This window comes from Leucoraja erinacea, chromosome 22 (genome assembly GCF_028641065.1).
Source record: "Leucoraja erinacea ecotype New England chromosome 22, Leri_hhj_1, whole genome shotgun sequence".
In the NCBI taxonomy this organism is placed as follows: Eukaryota; Metazoa; Chordata; class Chondrichthyes; order Rajiformes; family Rajidae; genus Leucoraja; species Leucoraja erinaceus.
The window spans coordinates 351,904-367,127 of NC_073398.1; the positions used below are offsets into that span (position 1 = coordinate 351,904).

Below are 15,224 nucleotides of genomic sequence, written 5' to 3' on the forward strand. Positions count from 1 at the left end.
TTATGTAAAGGGGATAATGGCATCATTATACAATAAATAGACACATTTTCCTTAGAAAAATGAGCTTTCTTCCAACAGAGATTCCTCAGACCATTTTTTTATTATGGTGATGGAAATGCAAAACCTTACGGGGGGCCGCATCAAATTAAGAAGCCGGGGACTCAGGTGCCGACTCACCTCACGTCGTCGCGGAGCTGGCCGAGAAAAGGAGCATTATTTTAGCATTAAAGGCTACCCAACGACGACTTTTTCCTTAAGAGCTCCTGGAGCGGGGCTTAGCACCGGGCGCGGCTGGAACGGCCGCGGGAAATAGATTGTGCGATCTGGTTTTCAAGTCTCTTTCTGGCCTTCCTTTTCCTGAACAGCAGCCTCATAGTCAGCTGGGATATCTAAGCTCTGCTACCTGTGGACCTATGGGTGAGTGGTGGAGTATAGCGTTCGGGGACCAGCCCTCACCTGTGATGCCCCCCCCCCCCCCCCCCCCCCCCCCCCCCCCCCCCCCCCCCCCATGACCCAACCGATCCAGCTTTGTCTAGTCGCCTTTAAAATCTGCTTATAGGTTTTGAAAATCTCATCGATATTCCTTATGTGAAATAACTTGCAATATTTCACGATGTAAAGGGTGCTATTTAAATGCAAGTTGTTTATCCTGGCAGTGGCTGTTAATTTATAATTTAAAATAATCCACATTCACATATGGGTTACACGGTGGCAGAGCAATAGAGTTACTGCCGTACAGCACTTGTCTGTATGGAATTTGTACATTCCCCCCGTGACTGCATTGGTTTTCTCCGAGATCTTTGGTTTTCTCCCAGACTCCAAAGACGTACAGGTTTGTAAGTAAAATTGGCTTAGTATAAGTGTAAATTGTCCCTAGTGTTTTGTTAATTTGCGGGGATCGCTGGTCGGTGCAGACTCGGTCGCTTGAAGGGGCTGTCTAAACTAAACTAAATTTAAACTACCCCATAATTGCAATGCAGAAATGTTTTTAGCTCAGACCAGAATCATAAGCATCCATTTCACTCCTGTCATCTTACTAAAATGGAGGAAATATAAACATTTTAGTTTATATAAATATGTTTTATATACATTAACATTGTTCTGACGTTTTGGTCAAGTATTAAATGCTACTTTTCATCTTTTCTGAATTAGTTTATTGATCCAGATGGCATATTTCACGTCCCAAGCTGTGTGGGGCCCATAGCAGATGATGAAGGTGGATTTAATCTGAAATTTGAACACCCGTTTGATGATGTGAATGTAGTTGACTTACACTGGGTGTGTGCCATGGTGTTATATGCTTTAGAGTTGCTGTGCAATCAAAAGAAGTGGGAATCCTTAGTCCATTTGGCCATCTACTTCAACATTGTTACACAGTGAGTGCCGTTTTCATCTTCTGGTGCATTTTAAATTTTGTTTAAGAAATGGTTAATTGCATGTTTATTAATTCTCTTCCCTCCAGATGAAAACTGAAACATGGGAAACTTGCTGTGACGTAGAGTCAGCATATTACCACTGGGTGGACACAAAATGCTGGAGTAACTCAGCAGGTGAGGCAACATCTCTGGAGAAAAGGAATGGGTGACGTTTCGGGTCGAGACCCTTCAACCCTTGAAGGGTCTCGACCCGAAACATCACCCATTCCTTTTCTCCAGAGATGCTGCCTCACCCGCTGAGTTATTCGAACATTTTGTGTCTACTTTCGATTTAAACCAGCATCTGCAGTTCTTTCTTACACATATTGCCACTGGGTTCCTAGATGTGCTATTACCACCAAGCTGAATCAGCTGTCAAAGCTGTTGAAATGCTTGAGCAAATTAAAGATCTCTCATATAACAGTTTAAAAAAATTCGACAACATTAAAAAAACATTTATGTAAAAAAAATTGAGTTTAAAACATAAAATGCGAGCAAATTTGTCTGTATCTAATTGTTTTAATTGCATCAGAACATAAGAACTTGAAGCAGCAGTCAGCCATTCATCTCCTCATAAAATACAGGCACAAAATGCTGGAGTTAAGGGCCTGTCCCACTTGGCCGTCATTTATGCGACAGGCCGGTTAGTGACAGTCGCGTGCGGCTTCATGCGTCAGCACAGCCGTCTGGAGCGCGTGACGTCATTTAAATACCCAGTGGAAAGTTGTTTAGCGCGTAATACTGTATTTTCTTTCGAATTATGGTGGAATTCAGAAAATTGGTAACTTTGGGTTATGTTTTCATCCTCCCCTTCCCCCCCACCCGCTCAATCTTCTAAATTCTAGCGAGTACAAGCCGAGTCTATCCAGCCTTTCTTCATATGAAAGTCCTGACATCCCAGGAATCAGTCTGGTGAACCTTCTCTATACTCCCTCTATTAGCAATGTTACAAAATTTTGAGATTTAAAAAATCAAGTCTGTAATTTATCCCATCAGATAAAGCATAAAAATAAGTTTAATTTGACACCTAATTCACTTTCATATCTCAAGTATTTAAAAAGTTATGGCCATTTTCATACTCGGAAATTAGCATCTTGTTCCCTATTGATTTTCTATGGACATAACAAAAAAGCTGTGATCATGTGCAGTCAAAAGCCCATAACCTTCTTAAAAATTAAGAAAACTGAATGAAATTTTCAGTTATTGTAGATTGAACCATTCTGAAACAAATATAATATAATCTTACTTGGATGACCTGAAATTAAAGCATATAATTAGTTAGTTACCCAAGTGTAGCTAATTTCAAACTTCAATTACTAGATCTAAACATCCATCCATTTCTTAATCAATGATTAACATTTTTAAATAGCCTAAGTGTCCAAATAATATTCATAAATAATTCACAATAACACATGATTTTTAAATCTCATTTATATTAATTTATAGGCCAAATGGAAGGAATTTAGTGTTCAATTGCTGTAAATTAAAGTTCATTTTAAATCAGCTTTCTAGTGGGATCCTGTGAACGTGCTGGTTTAGAACGTTCACATTGCGGTGGATTTGTGCCCTCAAATGCCCAGAAAAATACTGCGGGATATAATCGGCCCAAAATGAGCTACTCGCAACTTTAAACTTTGTATAAAGGGGTCTTAAGAAGCCCTTTTTAATGTAAAAATAAACAGCTTACCTTCTGTTGTCTGCTCTATGCAACCCTGGCGGCTGCCGGTGGTCGTGGGTTTAGAGATTGATTTTTAAACTACTATAACTATTATACAAGGCCTTTAAAACTAATAATAGCTTTTGCGACGGGGTCATCCAACGATTTTTCGGTAACAATTAACTAGGCTGAACATCTTCGATTGGAACAGCCTAGAGAAAATCGCGTTTTAAACCCGCCCCCCTCTAAACGGCGCCAAAATCGCGCACACCCGCAGCGACAGATTTTCAGCGACGCTTCAGGTAGGCTTTGCAACATACCTACCTCTATGGCAAGAATGTCTTTCTTCAGATTAGGAGACTAAAACTGTACACAATACTCCAGTTGTGGTCTCACCAAGACCCCGTACAACTGCAGTAGAACCTACCTGCTCCATTACTCAAATCCCTGCTCTTTACTCAAAGTGAAATGAAGCTGGAAGTGTGAGTGAAGCTGGAACATAAAATAAACAAACAGGTAAAATAATCAGAGCCGACTCAGCGTTTTAGCAAAATACCGACCCTGACCTTGCATTAACATTGAACCTTCCGCCGCAAACTCAATTAACGGTGCAGCTGCCCATTGAACAAAATGTTTTAATGTATCATTTTCAGCATCAAACGTCGCAGATCTGCCGCCCGCAATATGTCACCTACATGTATACAGTCAAATGACACAATAGAGATGACTTATTCTCTGGGGACTTTCTAATTTTAAATGCCATCGCAAAATGCACCTACATTCCACCATCAAAAGCATCAAGATATTCGTGATAGTTGATTTGTTTACTACAGTACTGCACATACGACGTCAGGTTGTCAGCGTGCGACCCGAATACATCCACGTGCGTACGCGATATGTCACGTAATTTTGTGCATTACAAAATCCTGGAGCGTCGCGCGATACCACGCACAAATCCATACCCCTCCGCGCTTCTCCATGCGACCATCCCGCGCAGCCCACACGCTACCCGTGCGTCTCAATACGATAACGAGGTTGCGTAAATGGCGTTCAAATAACGGCCAAGTAGGTCAGCCCCTTAACTCAGCAGGATGATCTAAGGAATGGGTGACGTTTCTGGTCAATAACCTTCAGGGTCTGTTTATAGTGTATCTTCCGTGTAAATCAGCATCTGCAGTTCATTCCTACACATTCAGCTCCTCATGTCTGCTCCAGCATTCAATAAAAGCTCACACCTGATCTTTTACTTCCGAACCAATATCCCACACAATCCCTGTTTACCCCAATTATCTTGATATCTCAAAACTCATGGGTCTCTGTCTAGATCCTCTGCAGGTCTTTCTATTCCCTGCTCTCGTTCTTAATGGTAGTGACTTATTCTGGCACTTGGTTACAGGAATCAGCTTCCCTTCCACCCTTCCACACCTCTTAAAAATGGTGTACATTTCAAAAAATGACTGCTCATTTTTTAGCCTCGAGAATACAGGCATCATTTATTTAATATCACCACAGGGCAACACAATGGTGAAATGGTAGAGTTGCTGCCTTACAGTGCCTGAGATCTGGGTTCCATCCTGACTATGGGTGCAGTCTGTACAGAGTTTGTACGTTTTCCTTGTGACCGCGTTGGTTTTCTCCGGGTGCTCCAGTTTCCTCCCACACTCCAAACACGTATATGTTTGGAGGTTCACAAAAATTGGGGTAACCTTGCGTACCTTCGATCTTCCAGCATCTGCAGTTCCTTCTTGACCACATGTTTGGAGGTTAATTGGTTTCGGTGAATTGCAAAATTGTCACTAGTCTGTGCAGGTAAATGCACTGGTCAGTGCGGACGAGGTGGGCCGATGGACCTGTTTTCGCACTGTTTCGCTAAACTCCAAACTCCAGAGATGTGGGTTCCATCCTGATTGTGTTGTATCCTAAACATGACATGTTTGTGGTTCCAGCAGGACGTTGTTATTTTATATAATGATTTTTTAATTTGTTTGCTCACTAGTGAACGGTACTCTATGCAAGTCACTCCCCTCTTGGTTCACGCCCAGGGCCAGCTTCAGGCAAGGATCAGTGAGTGCCAGGGTCCTGCTCCTCCACAGCCTCATTTTGTGAAGGCCTCACTTGACTCAGGAACTGTTGTAAGTATCTGCTTTTTCTGTTGTGTGACTTTGGTGGAGGGAAACCCACTGTTGATGAAATCACGAAACATTGATGCAGAGGACGGTATTGTCAGAATAAATGTTTCTGATTGAAAGGTACAGCATGGAACCAGTCTCTTTGGCCCAGCGAGTCCACTCCGACCATCGATCAGCCATTCACACTAGTTCTATGTTATCCCACCTTTGAATCGACTCCCCACACACAAAGGCCAATTTTACAGAGGGCAAGTAACCTACAAACTGCATGTCTTTGGTATGCATGAGGAAACCGGAGCAGCTGGAGGAACCCCATTCAGTAAGAGGGAAAATGTGTACTTTCCACACAGACAGCTCCTGAGGTCAGGATCTAATCCAGGTCTCTGACACTGTGAGGCAGCAACTCTACCAGCTACATCACTGTACCACTTTTCCTGTGTGACAGATGTTGAAACTGGGAGAATGGAATAGAATCCTAACAAAATATGGTAACATTCTGAGGCTAAGTGTAGAGAAGACTCTGAGGTGGCAAAGGACGCAAGCTTATCCCCTAAAATTAAAATAATGAAAGTTGTGGAATCAGTCATGTAACACAGCACAGAAACTGGCCCTTCAGCCCACCATGCTAATAAACAGTTTCCCAATCCTGCTTTCTGGCATGTGAAGGGAACAGCCATTTATTCTCAATTAAAACATTTTGACATCACCCACTGTCACCTTCCTCTGCCAGTATAGGATGAGACAACTCTCCAGTCATGACAAGCAAATCACTTCTTCCAAAGGGTTGTGCACGAGCAGTCTAACCTGATTTGAATGTAGAAACACATTCAGCTGGAGTCAGTTTCCTGAGGTTTCATTTTTGCTGGTTTTGACCCAACACATGCACCCATCTGCCATTTGTCCACCCATTTCTGTAGCTGATCACACATCCCGCTGTATACTGTGACAACCTTCCTCAGTACACAGCACCAGAATCTTGGTATAGTCTGCAAATCTACTCATCGACAAATCTACGTTCATGTCCAAGCCATTCACCTCAATGATGCTAACCTCTCTGGTTATTTACTAGCACATCTGATATTAAAGCTAATTTAAGAGCTATTTACATTTGTTTATTTCTGAAGCCAAGCATTTGCAACTGGAAAATATACCTTTTTTTTACTGCACACTGACTTCCTGAAAAGTGGTTAAAATTGTATTTTCAAACAGGTATCCAAAGCCACAAGCAATTTTACTAGATAGTTAGTTTGTCTTGCTATTCACCATGATCTGTACATGTGTTCTCTATTTGGTATTTTTTCTCCCCATTGTTATATTAATAGAGTATTTCTGTTGCTAAGCAATCATTCATAGGAGTCTTACATGGAAGATAAAAAGTACAGAACAGAGACAGATCCTTCATGTCTATAGTGAACATGACACCAAGAGAAACTAATCTCATCTGCCTGCTCATGATCCATATCCCTCCATTCCCTGCTGATCCATGTGCCTAAATAAAAGCCACTTAAATGCCACATTTGTCTCCACCACCATCTTGTCAGTGCATTTCAAGTACCCACCACCCTCTGTGAAAAACAATTTGCCCTGCACATTTTCTTTAAACTTTTCCTCTTTCACCTTAAAGCTGTGCCCTCCAGTCTATGACATTTCCACCCTGGAGAAAAAAACTTTGACTGTTTACCCTATCTATGCCTCTTGTAATTTTATATGTTTCTATCAGGATTTATCTCAACCCCTAGCGACCTAGAAAAAGCAACCCAAGTCCTCCTTATTGTAATTACCCTCTAATCCAGGCAACATTCTGGTAAACCTCTTCTGCACCCTCTCCAATGCCTCCACATTCTACTGGTAATGGGGTGACCTGAATTATGTACAATACTCCAAATGCAACCTTACCAAAGTCATATAAAACTGCACCGCAACTCTTGTACTCCATGTCGTAACCAATGAAGGCAAGCATTCTGTCCAAATTCGTTACCACTCTTATCTACTTGTGATGCCACTTTCAGGGAGCTATGGCCTTAGACTCCAGGATCCGTCTGTACATTGTGTAGGAAGGAAATGCAGATGCTGGTGTAAATCAAAGATAGACACAAAAAGCTGGAATAACTCAACAGACCAGGCAACATATTTGGAGAAAAGGAACAGATGACGTTATGGGTCATGACCCTTCTTAAGAGGGAACATATCAACCCAAAACATAACCTATTCCTTTCCTCAGAGATGCAGCCTGACCTGGTGAGTTACTCCAGCTTTTCATATCCCTCTGTACATTAATGCTGGTAATGGTTTTGCCATTAACTATATTTTCCTGTTACAATTACCTCCCAAAGTGCACCACTCACTTGCTCAAATAAACTCCATCTGCCATTTTTCCACCTATTTCTGTAGCCGATCCACATCCTGCTGTATACTGTGACAGCCTTCCTCAGTGCACAGCTCCAGAATCTTGGTATAGTCTGTAAACTTACTCATCGACACATCTACGTTCATGTCCAAGACATCATTTTGCATTTCCATTTCTAGATTTCATGCTGCCATAGAATCATCGAAAGTGATAGTCACGCAGTGTGGAAACAAACCCTTCGGCCCAACTCACCACACCACCCAATAATGTCCCAGCTACACTAATCCCACCTGCCCGCATTTGGCCCATGTCCCTCTAAACCTGTCCTATCCATGTACGTGTCCAATTGCTTCTTGAACATTGAGATAGTCCCTGCTTCCACTACCTCCCCTGGCAGTTCGTTCCATGCACCCACCACCTTTTTGTGAAAAAGTTACTGCCCAGATTCCAATTAAATCTTTTTCCCTTCATCTTAAACGTCTGGTCTTCGATTCCCCTACTACCCGATCTATTCCTCTCATGATTTTATATACCTCTATAAGATCACCCCTCATCCTCGTGCTCCAAGGAATAGAGTCCCAGCCTATTCAACCTTTCATAGCTCAGGCTGATAATTCCGGTATTTATATCCCTTAGTCCGTTCAATGAAAACACCGACTAGAATACTTTAAATCTCGTTTATTTTACCAAGGTGACCTTGAATCTCTGTCCTGCTTTGGGAAGCTCTCCCAGCATGTGAAACATGTGCTCAAAGGAATTAGCATATATATATATATGGTTGATACAGTGGGAGGTAACTTACAATGGACGGTAATTCTAGACCAATTACTACAGTATCACATGGTTATATAGGCGGGGACAATATTTCCACCCTATTACAATCATACACAGCAGAATACATCTTAGCCAATCACAATAGCATCGAACATCACATGTTTTATGAGAATGATGATGTCAAAGTAAAAAAAGTGAAACCTAACTTCAATCAGCCCCTGATCTTCAAAAACGGAACACTGAACCCTTTAATCCGAGAGTATCCCCAGTTCTGCAAATTCTTATTCCACCCTTTTATCATTCCATGATAACTCCCCATGTTCCTACTTATTTATATCCTTCCCAGTCGTTCAAACTCTTCCTGCACCCTATTAATGTACTCAGTCTTTCTTCATCACATACTTCGTCCTGTCTTACCAATAACATTCTTGGTGCACCTATGCCTACCAGTGCGGCTTGCATTCTCCCCGATACACATTTTACAATTGTTAATCCAACAAAAATGCAAATAATTGCGATAGCTAGGTACATGGCCATGTTGATTAGTTAGTCTGACCAACTTCCGAAACCCCAATTACCCCAATCACTTGCTTCCTTCATGTTATCCAACTTGTATCTAATTAGCACCACCATTCAATAACTGAGTGGCATCTTTGCAGTTGCTTTCTTCAGCCTTGCTGGCCACAAGCAAATCATCCACATATTGGACGAGGGTGGAGCCACGCCAAAGGCTTAGGGTCTGCAACTGTTTGTGGAGACATCTGCAAAATAATGTTGGGGAATTCACAAACCCTTGGGGCAACTGAGTCCATGTATACTGTTGTCCGTTGTAGTTGAAGGCGTTGAGGTGCTGACTGTTCTGGTGCAAGGATAGTGATAAGGCATGCTGCAAAGGTAGTGAGAAGGGTCACACTATTGAAAAGATCTGTGCCTGTGCTCAGATTTGGGCTAAAACGTGAGCTGGATTAGGCACCACTGCATGGAGCGGTTCCACTATGGCATTAATGGATCGCAAATCCTGAACCAATCTGTATTGATTCGGTTTCCCTGCTTTGGGTACTGTGAGGATAGGCGTATTACAACAGGATTGGCATTTGACCAGGATACCCTGTTCTAGCAGTCCCTGGATTAATTGATCAATGCTTGGCATTGCCTGCTGCTTCAGTGGGTACTGTCGGATGGAAGGCAGTACTACATTTTTTTCTGGAGAGCTACCTGGATGGGATCAATCTGAACGCATCCTACCTGAGTCGGGTCTTCTGCCCACACCTGTGGGTCAAATGACTGTTACCTCGCTCCCCAGATGATGGCATAGCGACATAGTAACTGTCCATGGTTACACAGAAAAGCTGGAGAAACTCAGCGGGTGCAGCAGCATCTATGGAGCGAAGGAAATAGGCAACGTTTCGGGCCGAAACCCTTCTTCAGACTGATCGGGGTGGGGGTGGGTCGGGACAAGAAAGGGAAAAGGAGGAGTAGCCAGAAGGCTGGAGGGTGGGAGGAGACAGCAGGGGAGCTGAGGAAGGGGAGGAGACAGCAAGGACTAACAGAATTGGGAGAATTCGATGTTCATGCCCCGGGGGTGTAGACTCCCCAAACGGAATATGAGGTGCTGTTCCTCCAATTTCCGGTGCTGCTCGCTGTGGCCATGGAGGAGACCCAGGACAGAGAGGTCGGAGGCGGAGTGGGAGGGGGAGTTGAAGTGCTGAGCCACCGGGAGGTCAGCTTGGTTATTGCGGACCGAGCGGAGGTGTTCGGCGAAACGATCGCCCAACCTCCGCTTGGTCTCACCGATATAGATCTGCTGGCATCTAGAGCAGCGGACGCAATAGATGAGGTTGGAAGAGATGCAGGTAAACCTCTGTCGCACCTGGAACGACTGCTTGGGTCCTTGAACGGAGTCGAGGGGGGAGGTAAAGGGACAAGTGTTGCATCTCCTGCGGCCGCAAGGGAAAGTGCCCGGGGAGGGGGTGGACCGAGAGGGAAGGGAAGAATTGACAAGGGAGTTATGGAGGGAGCGGTCTTTGCGGAAGGCAGATATGGGCGGAGATGGGAAGATGTGGCGAGTAGTGGGGTCACGTTGGAGGTGGCGAAACTGACGGAGGATTATTTTTTGTATGTGACGGCTGGTGGGGTGAAAGGTGAGGACTAGGGGGACTCGGCCCTTGTTGCGAGTGCGGGGATGGGGAGAGAGAGCAGTGTTGCGGGGTATGGAAGAGACCCTGGTGCGAGCCTCATTTATGGTGGAGGAGGGGAACCCCCGTTCCCTGAATAGTGAGGACATTTCAGATGTCCTGGTGTGGAACGCCTCATCCGTGGAGCAGATGCGGCGTAGACGGAGGAATTGGGAGTAGGGGATGGAGTCCTTACAGGAAGCAGGGTGGGAAGAAGTGTAGTCCAGATAGCCATGGGAGTCAGTGGGTTTATAGTGTATGTCGGTTAGAAGTCTATCACCTGCAATGGAGATAGTGAGGTCAAGGAATGGTAGGGAAGTGTCGGAAATGGTCCAGGTGTATTTCAGTGCCGGATGGAAATTAGTGGTGAAGTGGATGAAGTCAGTCAGTTGTGTGCGGGTGCAGGAGGTGGCACCAAAGCAGTCGTCGATGTAGCGGAGGTAGAGGTTGGGGATGGGGCCCTGGTATGTATTGAACAAGGATTGCTCGACGTAACCTACAAATAGGCAGGCATAGCTGGGGCCCATGCGTGTGCCCATAGCTACGCCTTGTATTTGGAGGAAGTGGGAGGAGTCGAACGCGAAGTTATTGAGGGTAAGGACCAGCTCCGCTAGGCGGAGGAGAGTGTCAGTGGCTGGGTATGGGTTGCTTCTCTGGTCGAGGAAGAACCGGAGGGCTGTGAGACCATCGTGGTGGGGGATGGAGGTGTATAGTGATTGGACGTCCATGGTGAAGATGAGGGGGTGAGGGCCTAGAGAATTGAATGCGCGGAGACGACGGAGAGTGTCTGAGGTGTCTTGGACATAGGTAGGGAGGGATTTAACCAAGGGTGATAGGATGGAGTCAAGGTATTTGGAAATGAGTTCGGTGGGGCACGAACAGGCGGAGACAATGGGTCTTCCGGGACAATCAGGTTTGTGGATTTTAGGGAGAAGGTAAAATCGGGCTGTGCGGGGCTGGGGAACGATGAGGTTGGAGGCTCGGTCGGGTAGGGCATTGGAGTGGATGAAGTTGGTGATGGTGCTGGAGATGGTGGCCTGGTGCTCGTCAGTGGGGTCATGGTCCAGGGGTAAGTAGGAGGAGGTGTCCGATAGTTGGCGCGTGGCCTCAGCTTTGTAGAGATCGGCGCGCCAGACTACCACGGCACCTCCCTTGTCAGCGGGTTTGATAACCAAATCTGGGTTGTTGCGGAGTGAGTCGATGGCAGAACGTTCCTGTGGTGAGAGATTGGAGTGAGGCAGGGGAGTGGAGAAGTTGAGGCGGTTGATGTCGCGACGGCAGTTATTGATAAAAAGTTCTAAAGCCGGAAATTGGCCACGAGGGGGGTTCCACGAGGAGGGGGTGCGTTGGAGACGGGAAAAGGGGTCATCAGTGGGGGGCGAGGACTCCTTCCCATGGAAGAAAGCTGTGAGGCGGAGGCGACGGTAGAAGCGCTCCAAGTCGTGGTGGGCGCGGAATTCATTGAGGTGGGGACGGAGGGGGACAAAGGTAAGACCTCTGTTGAGGACGGACCGTTCGGTGTTGGAGAGGGGGAGGTCGGGGGGGATGGTGAACACTCGACAGGGATGGGGGTTGGGGCCGGAGGAAGGCAGGTGGGGACGAGGCGATGTGTGGTGGGGGGGTGGTGGGTGGTCAGGGGGTGGGGTGGTGAGAGGGCTGTGGTGTGGGTGGGGAAGAGCAGGGGCCACACAGTTAGAGTAACTGTCCATGGTGGCTGATAAAATTGAACAGTACAATTATTAGGCAATTCTTGTTCATGGCTCGTGTTTGGATCTGCCAGGCTGACTGCTTGATAAACCATAGCTCCTAAATCCTTTCCATGAAATGGGAAATTCACTTTCTTTGTTATATGTGGGGCAACCTCAGAGTCCTGCTTCCACAATTCTGAAAGCACCTCAGCATACGCTGCTGTTCCCTGGGGTGATTACAAACTGATGCTGTACTGCCTCATTCCAGTATGTTACTTTGACTGGCATATTTGTCCTTGGAATCCAGATAGTCTCTGAGTCTTGTCGGATTTGGGGAGGTTGTGAGTGGACTGAATGGATGACATGGATGCCCTGTATCCACCATGAAGGTACACTGTTTTCTCGCAACTTGTAATACCAGAACAGGTTCCTTGTCAGTGTAGCACCCATTCACCACTAAGTTGGCTTGTCAGCATTGAGGAAATGGATCAGCCTGGGAAAAGTCTGTGTACCTCCCTTGTCCTCAATCTCCTTGCCAACCTCCCCTTTGTTCTTGCTGATAACCCATCTCCGCTTGTCTCCACCATGGGCACTCCTTGCTCCAATGGCCTTGCTGGATACAATTAAAGTAGCATTTAACTGCACAGGCCATTTGGCTCCGAGAATTGTCCGCAGTCCATATTGTTAGTTTTTATTGCCTCTATGACAGTGGCTGGGAAACAATTTATCAGCACAGCACAATGCTGAGGTGAATTCTCACCGTCTCGATATTTAGTATCCCCCGACTGACAGATGTATATCTCTGAACATCTGTGAAAACCTGTTAAAAAATTCTTCTTCCCCCTCTCCTTTCCGGGGTCTAGTATCCAGGACTTTGTACATGTCAATACGTTTTTTTACAGAGTGGTAGTAAGGACGGTAAGGATTGCGTCATCCCAGGCCATTCTGGGCATGTTGATTGACATGGGTTGGGGACCTTAAGTTAGCTAGGAATCTTGCGTGTTCTACTGGGGTTAGAACTTGTGGCACCAGGGCCCATAATTCTGTGGAATAGTAAGATTAAACGAGTACTTACCAGTATGAAGTTTGATCTGTATTTTATGAGGAGTTACGGTGAGGTATTACGTGAAGATCCCAGCCCAGTGCGCAGGTGCGGCATACTTCGAAGCAGCGGTGTGAAATCACAGGATAGACACAATATTTGAAGTAAGATAGTAAAGATCATGAGACATCAGTTTATTAGTTTGATCTATATATTGAGGGTGGGAGCGGAGGGCACGTAATACCTCACCGTAACTCCTCATAAAATACAGATCAAACTTCATACTGGTAAGTACTCGTTTAATCTTACTATTTTACTTCGGAGTCACGTGAGTGATTCCGTGAAGACTTCAAAGGTCTGTGATTTCAAACCGTGTAACAGTTTTTATTTCACTCACTGCCGAAGTTTTTGAGGGAGGAAGTGTTATCGTAATCAACCAGTGGATCTGCTTTCACAAGAAACAGAAAGGTATTTGTTAACAATAACAACATAAATAGCTCCCCTGAGCTTAAATTAATATTGCAGTTTGTAATATTCTTTCTGCAATTAAATCAGGCTTATCAACGGTTTACAATAAAAAATGTTCTGAACTTCGTTCCCTTGACCATTCTGCCGTATTGAGAATGTGGTCAACCGGGATGTCCATTCGTTCAGCCGCTGATATCAATGCTGCCCTGGTGGAATGGGATTAAAATGTATTATTATCTATTCCGGCAGCTTTCAGTACCTGTTTGAGCCACCTTGGAGTGGTTTGGCTCGTACCCCGTCTTGGGGTTTCTGTGGTTGACCCATAGGCTTTCCTCTCCCTCTAAGATTGTGGGTTGTGTCTATATATTGTAGTAGATGGGTCACCACACTCAACCTGGACTCTGGTGGGTAGGCCCGGAATCCCACCATTGAATAGGGCGTTCCTGGTCCATATAACCATATAACAATTGCAGCACGGAAAACACAGGCCATCTCGACCCTACTAGTCCGTGCCGAACTCATAATCTCGCCTAGTCCCATATACCTGCGAGTTAGGTTTTTTCCCAGACCTAGAATGATGAACGTGATGCGTCTGGGGTAATCACCATGTTGTCCAGTCTAGTTTTATGGAGTGACTGGACTCTGTGAGCGTACGCAAGAGCCATAAGCATGAGCGTTTTTAACATAGATTGAGCAAGACAGAGGGATCTGGCTGGTGCCATTCTCTGAGATATGTCAATATCACACCGATATCCCATACATGGGTATACCTGGGTTTTTGGGGCTTATTATTATAGTACCCTTCATAAGTTTACCTTCAGTGGATGGGATCCCATGCTCTGCTGTCCTGCTGTTTTAGATAAGCAGACAAGGCGCTCCATGCTGTATTTACGGCACTGTAACTCACCTTTTAGTCATGGTGTAGATGTTCCAGGAACTCCAATACGTCAGTGGTTGAATAGTTTGGTATGTTGTCCCTGCGTCGTGGCAGTATTTTACCCATGTTAGCTCTTGGTGACTGTTCGCAGGGATGCCGACACGGTGGTAATGGTTCCTTTGGATAATCCCAGTCCCTGGTAAGGTCTATTCTAACCCTGCACCCAGGGGTTTTTCTGGCATGGGTGGCTTATGCCTGATACTGGGTTCAGTCAGCAACCATGGTCCACTAGGGAAATCCATAGGTGACTCGCCCACCATGTCGTGATGAACTGGGAACCATGGCTGTGTAGGCCGGTCGGGCACGTTCAATATCTCGGAGACAGATTCCATCTGTATTGCGAAGTGCCCGACTGATGAGGCAGAAGGGAGGAAGGCAAAGCAGAAATTCCCCCTTCCAGCGTGTAGGCATCTATCGCTGCTGCCTCTGATCTGGTTCCTAAGTCACATACATAGGTTACTGGTGATTCCGTCTTGTGCAACCAAATTGATATCTGGCTTTCAAACTGCTTAATACCTTTAGCAGACATCTTGGGTTTGACATCTATTCAATGTTATCATAAATTTTTACCCGTGACATGGTGTCTCCCACTG

The 15,224-nt window shown here is 45.3% G+C and overlaps 1 protein-coding gene across 2 annotated transcripts in view; it reads left to right on the plus strand.

Annotated features, from left to right (window-relative positions):
- LOC129707613 (cilia- and flagella-associated protein 54-like) overlaps nucleotides 1–15,224 on the plus strand; it is a 297,068-nt gene that overhangs the window by 219,586 nt on the left and 62,258 nt on the right. For both annotated transcript variants that reach the window (XM_055652738.1, XM_055652739.1), the window contains 2 exons: nucleotides 1,153–1,376; nucleotides 5,069–5,204. In XM_055652738.1, coding sequence (XP_055508713.1) covers nucleotides 1,153–1,376; nucleotides 5,069–5,204 — 360 coding nt within the window. The remainder of the gene's footprint in view (nucleotides 1–1,152; nucleotides 1,377–5,068; nucleotides 5,205–15,224) is intronic.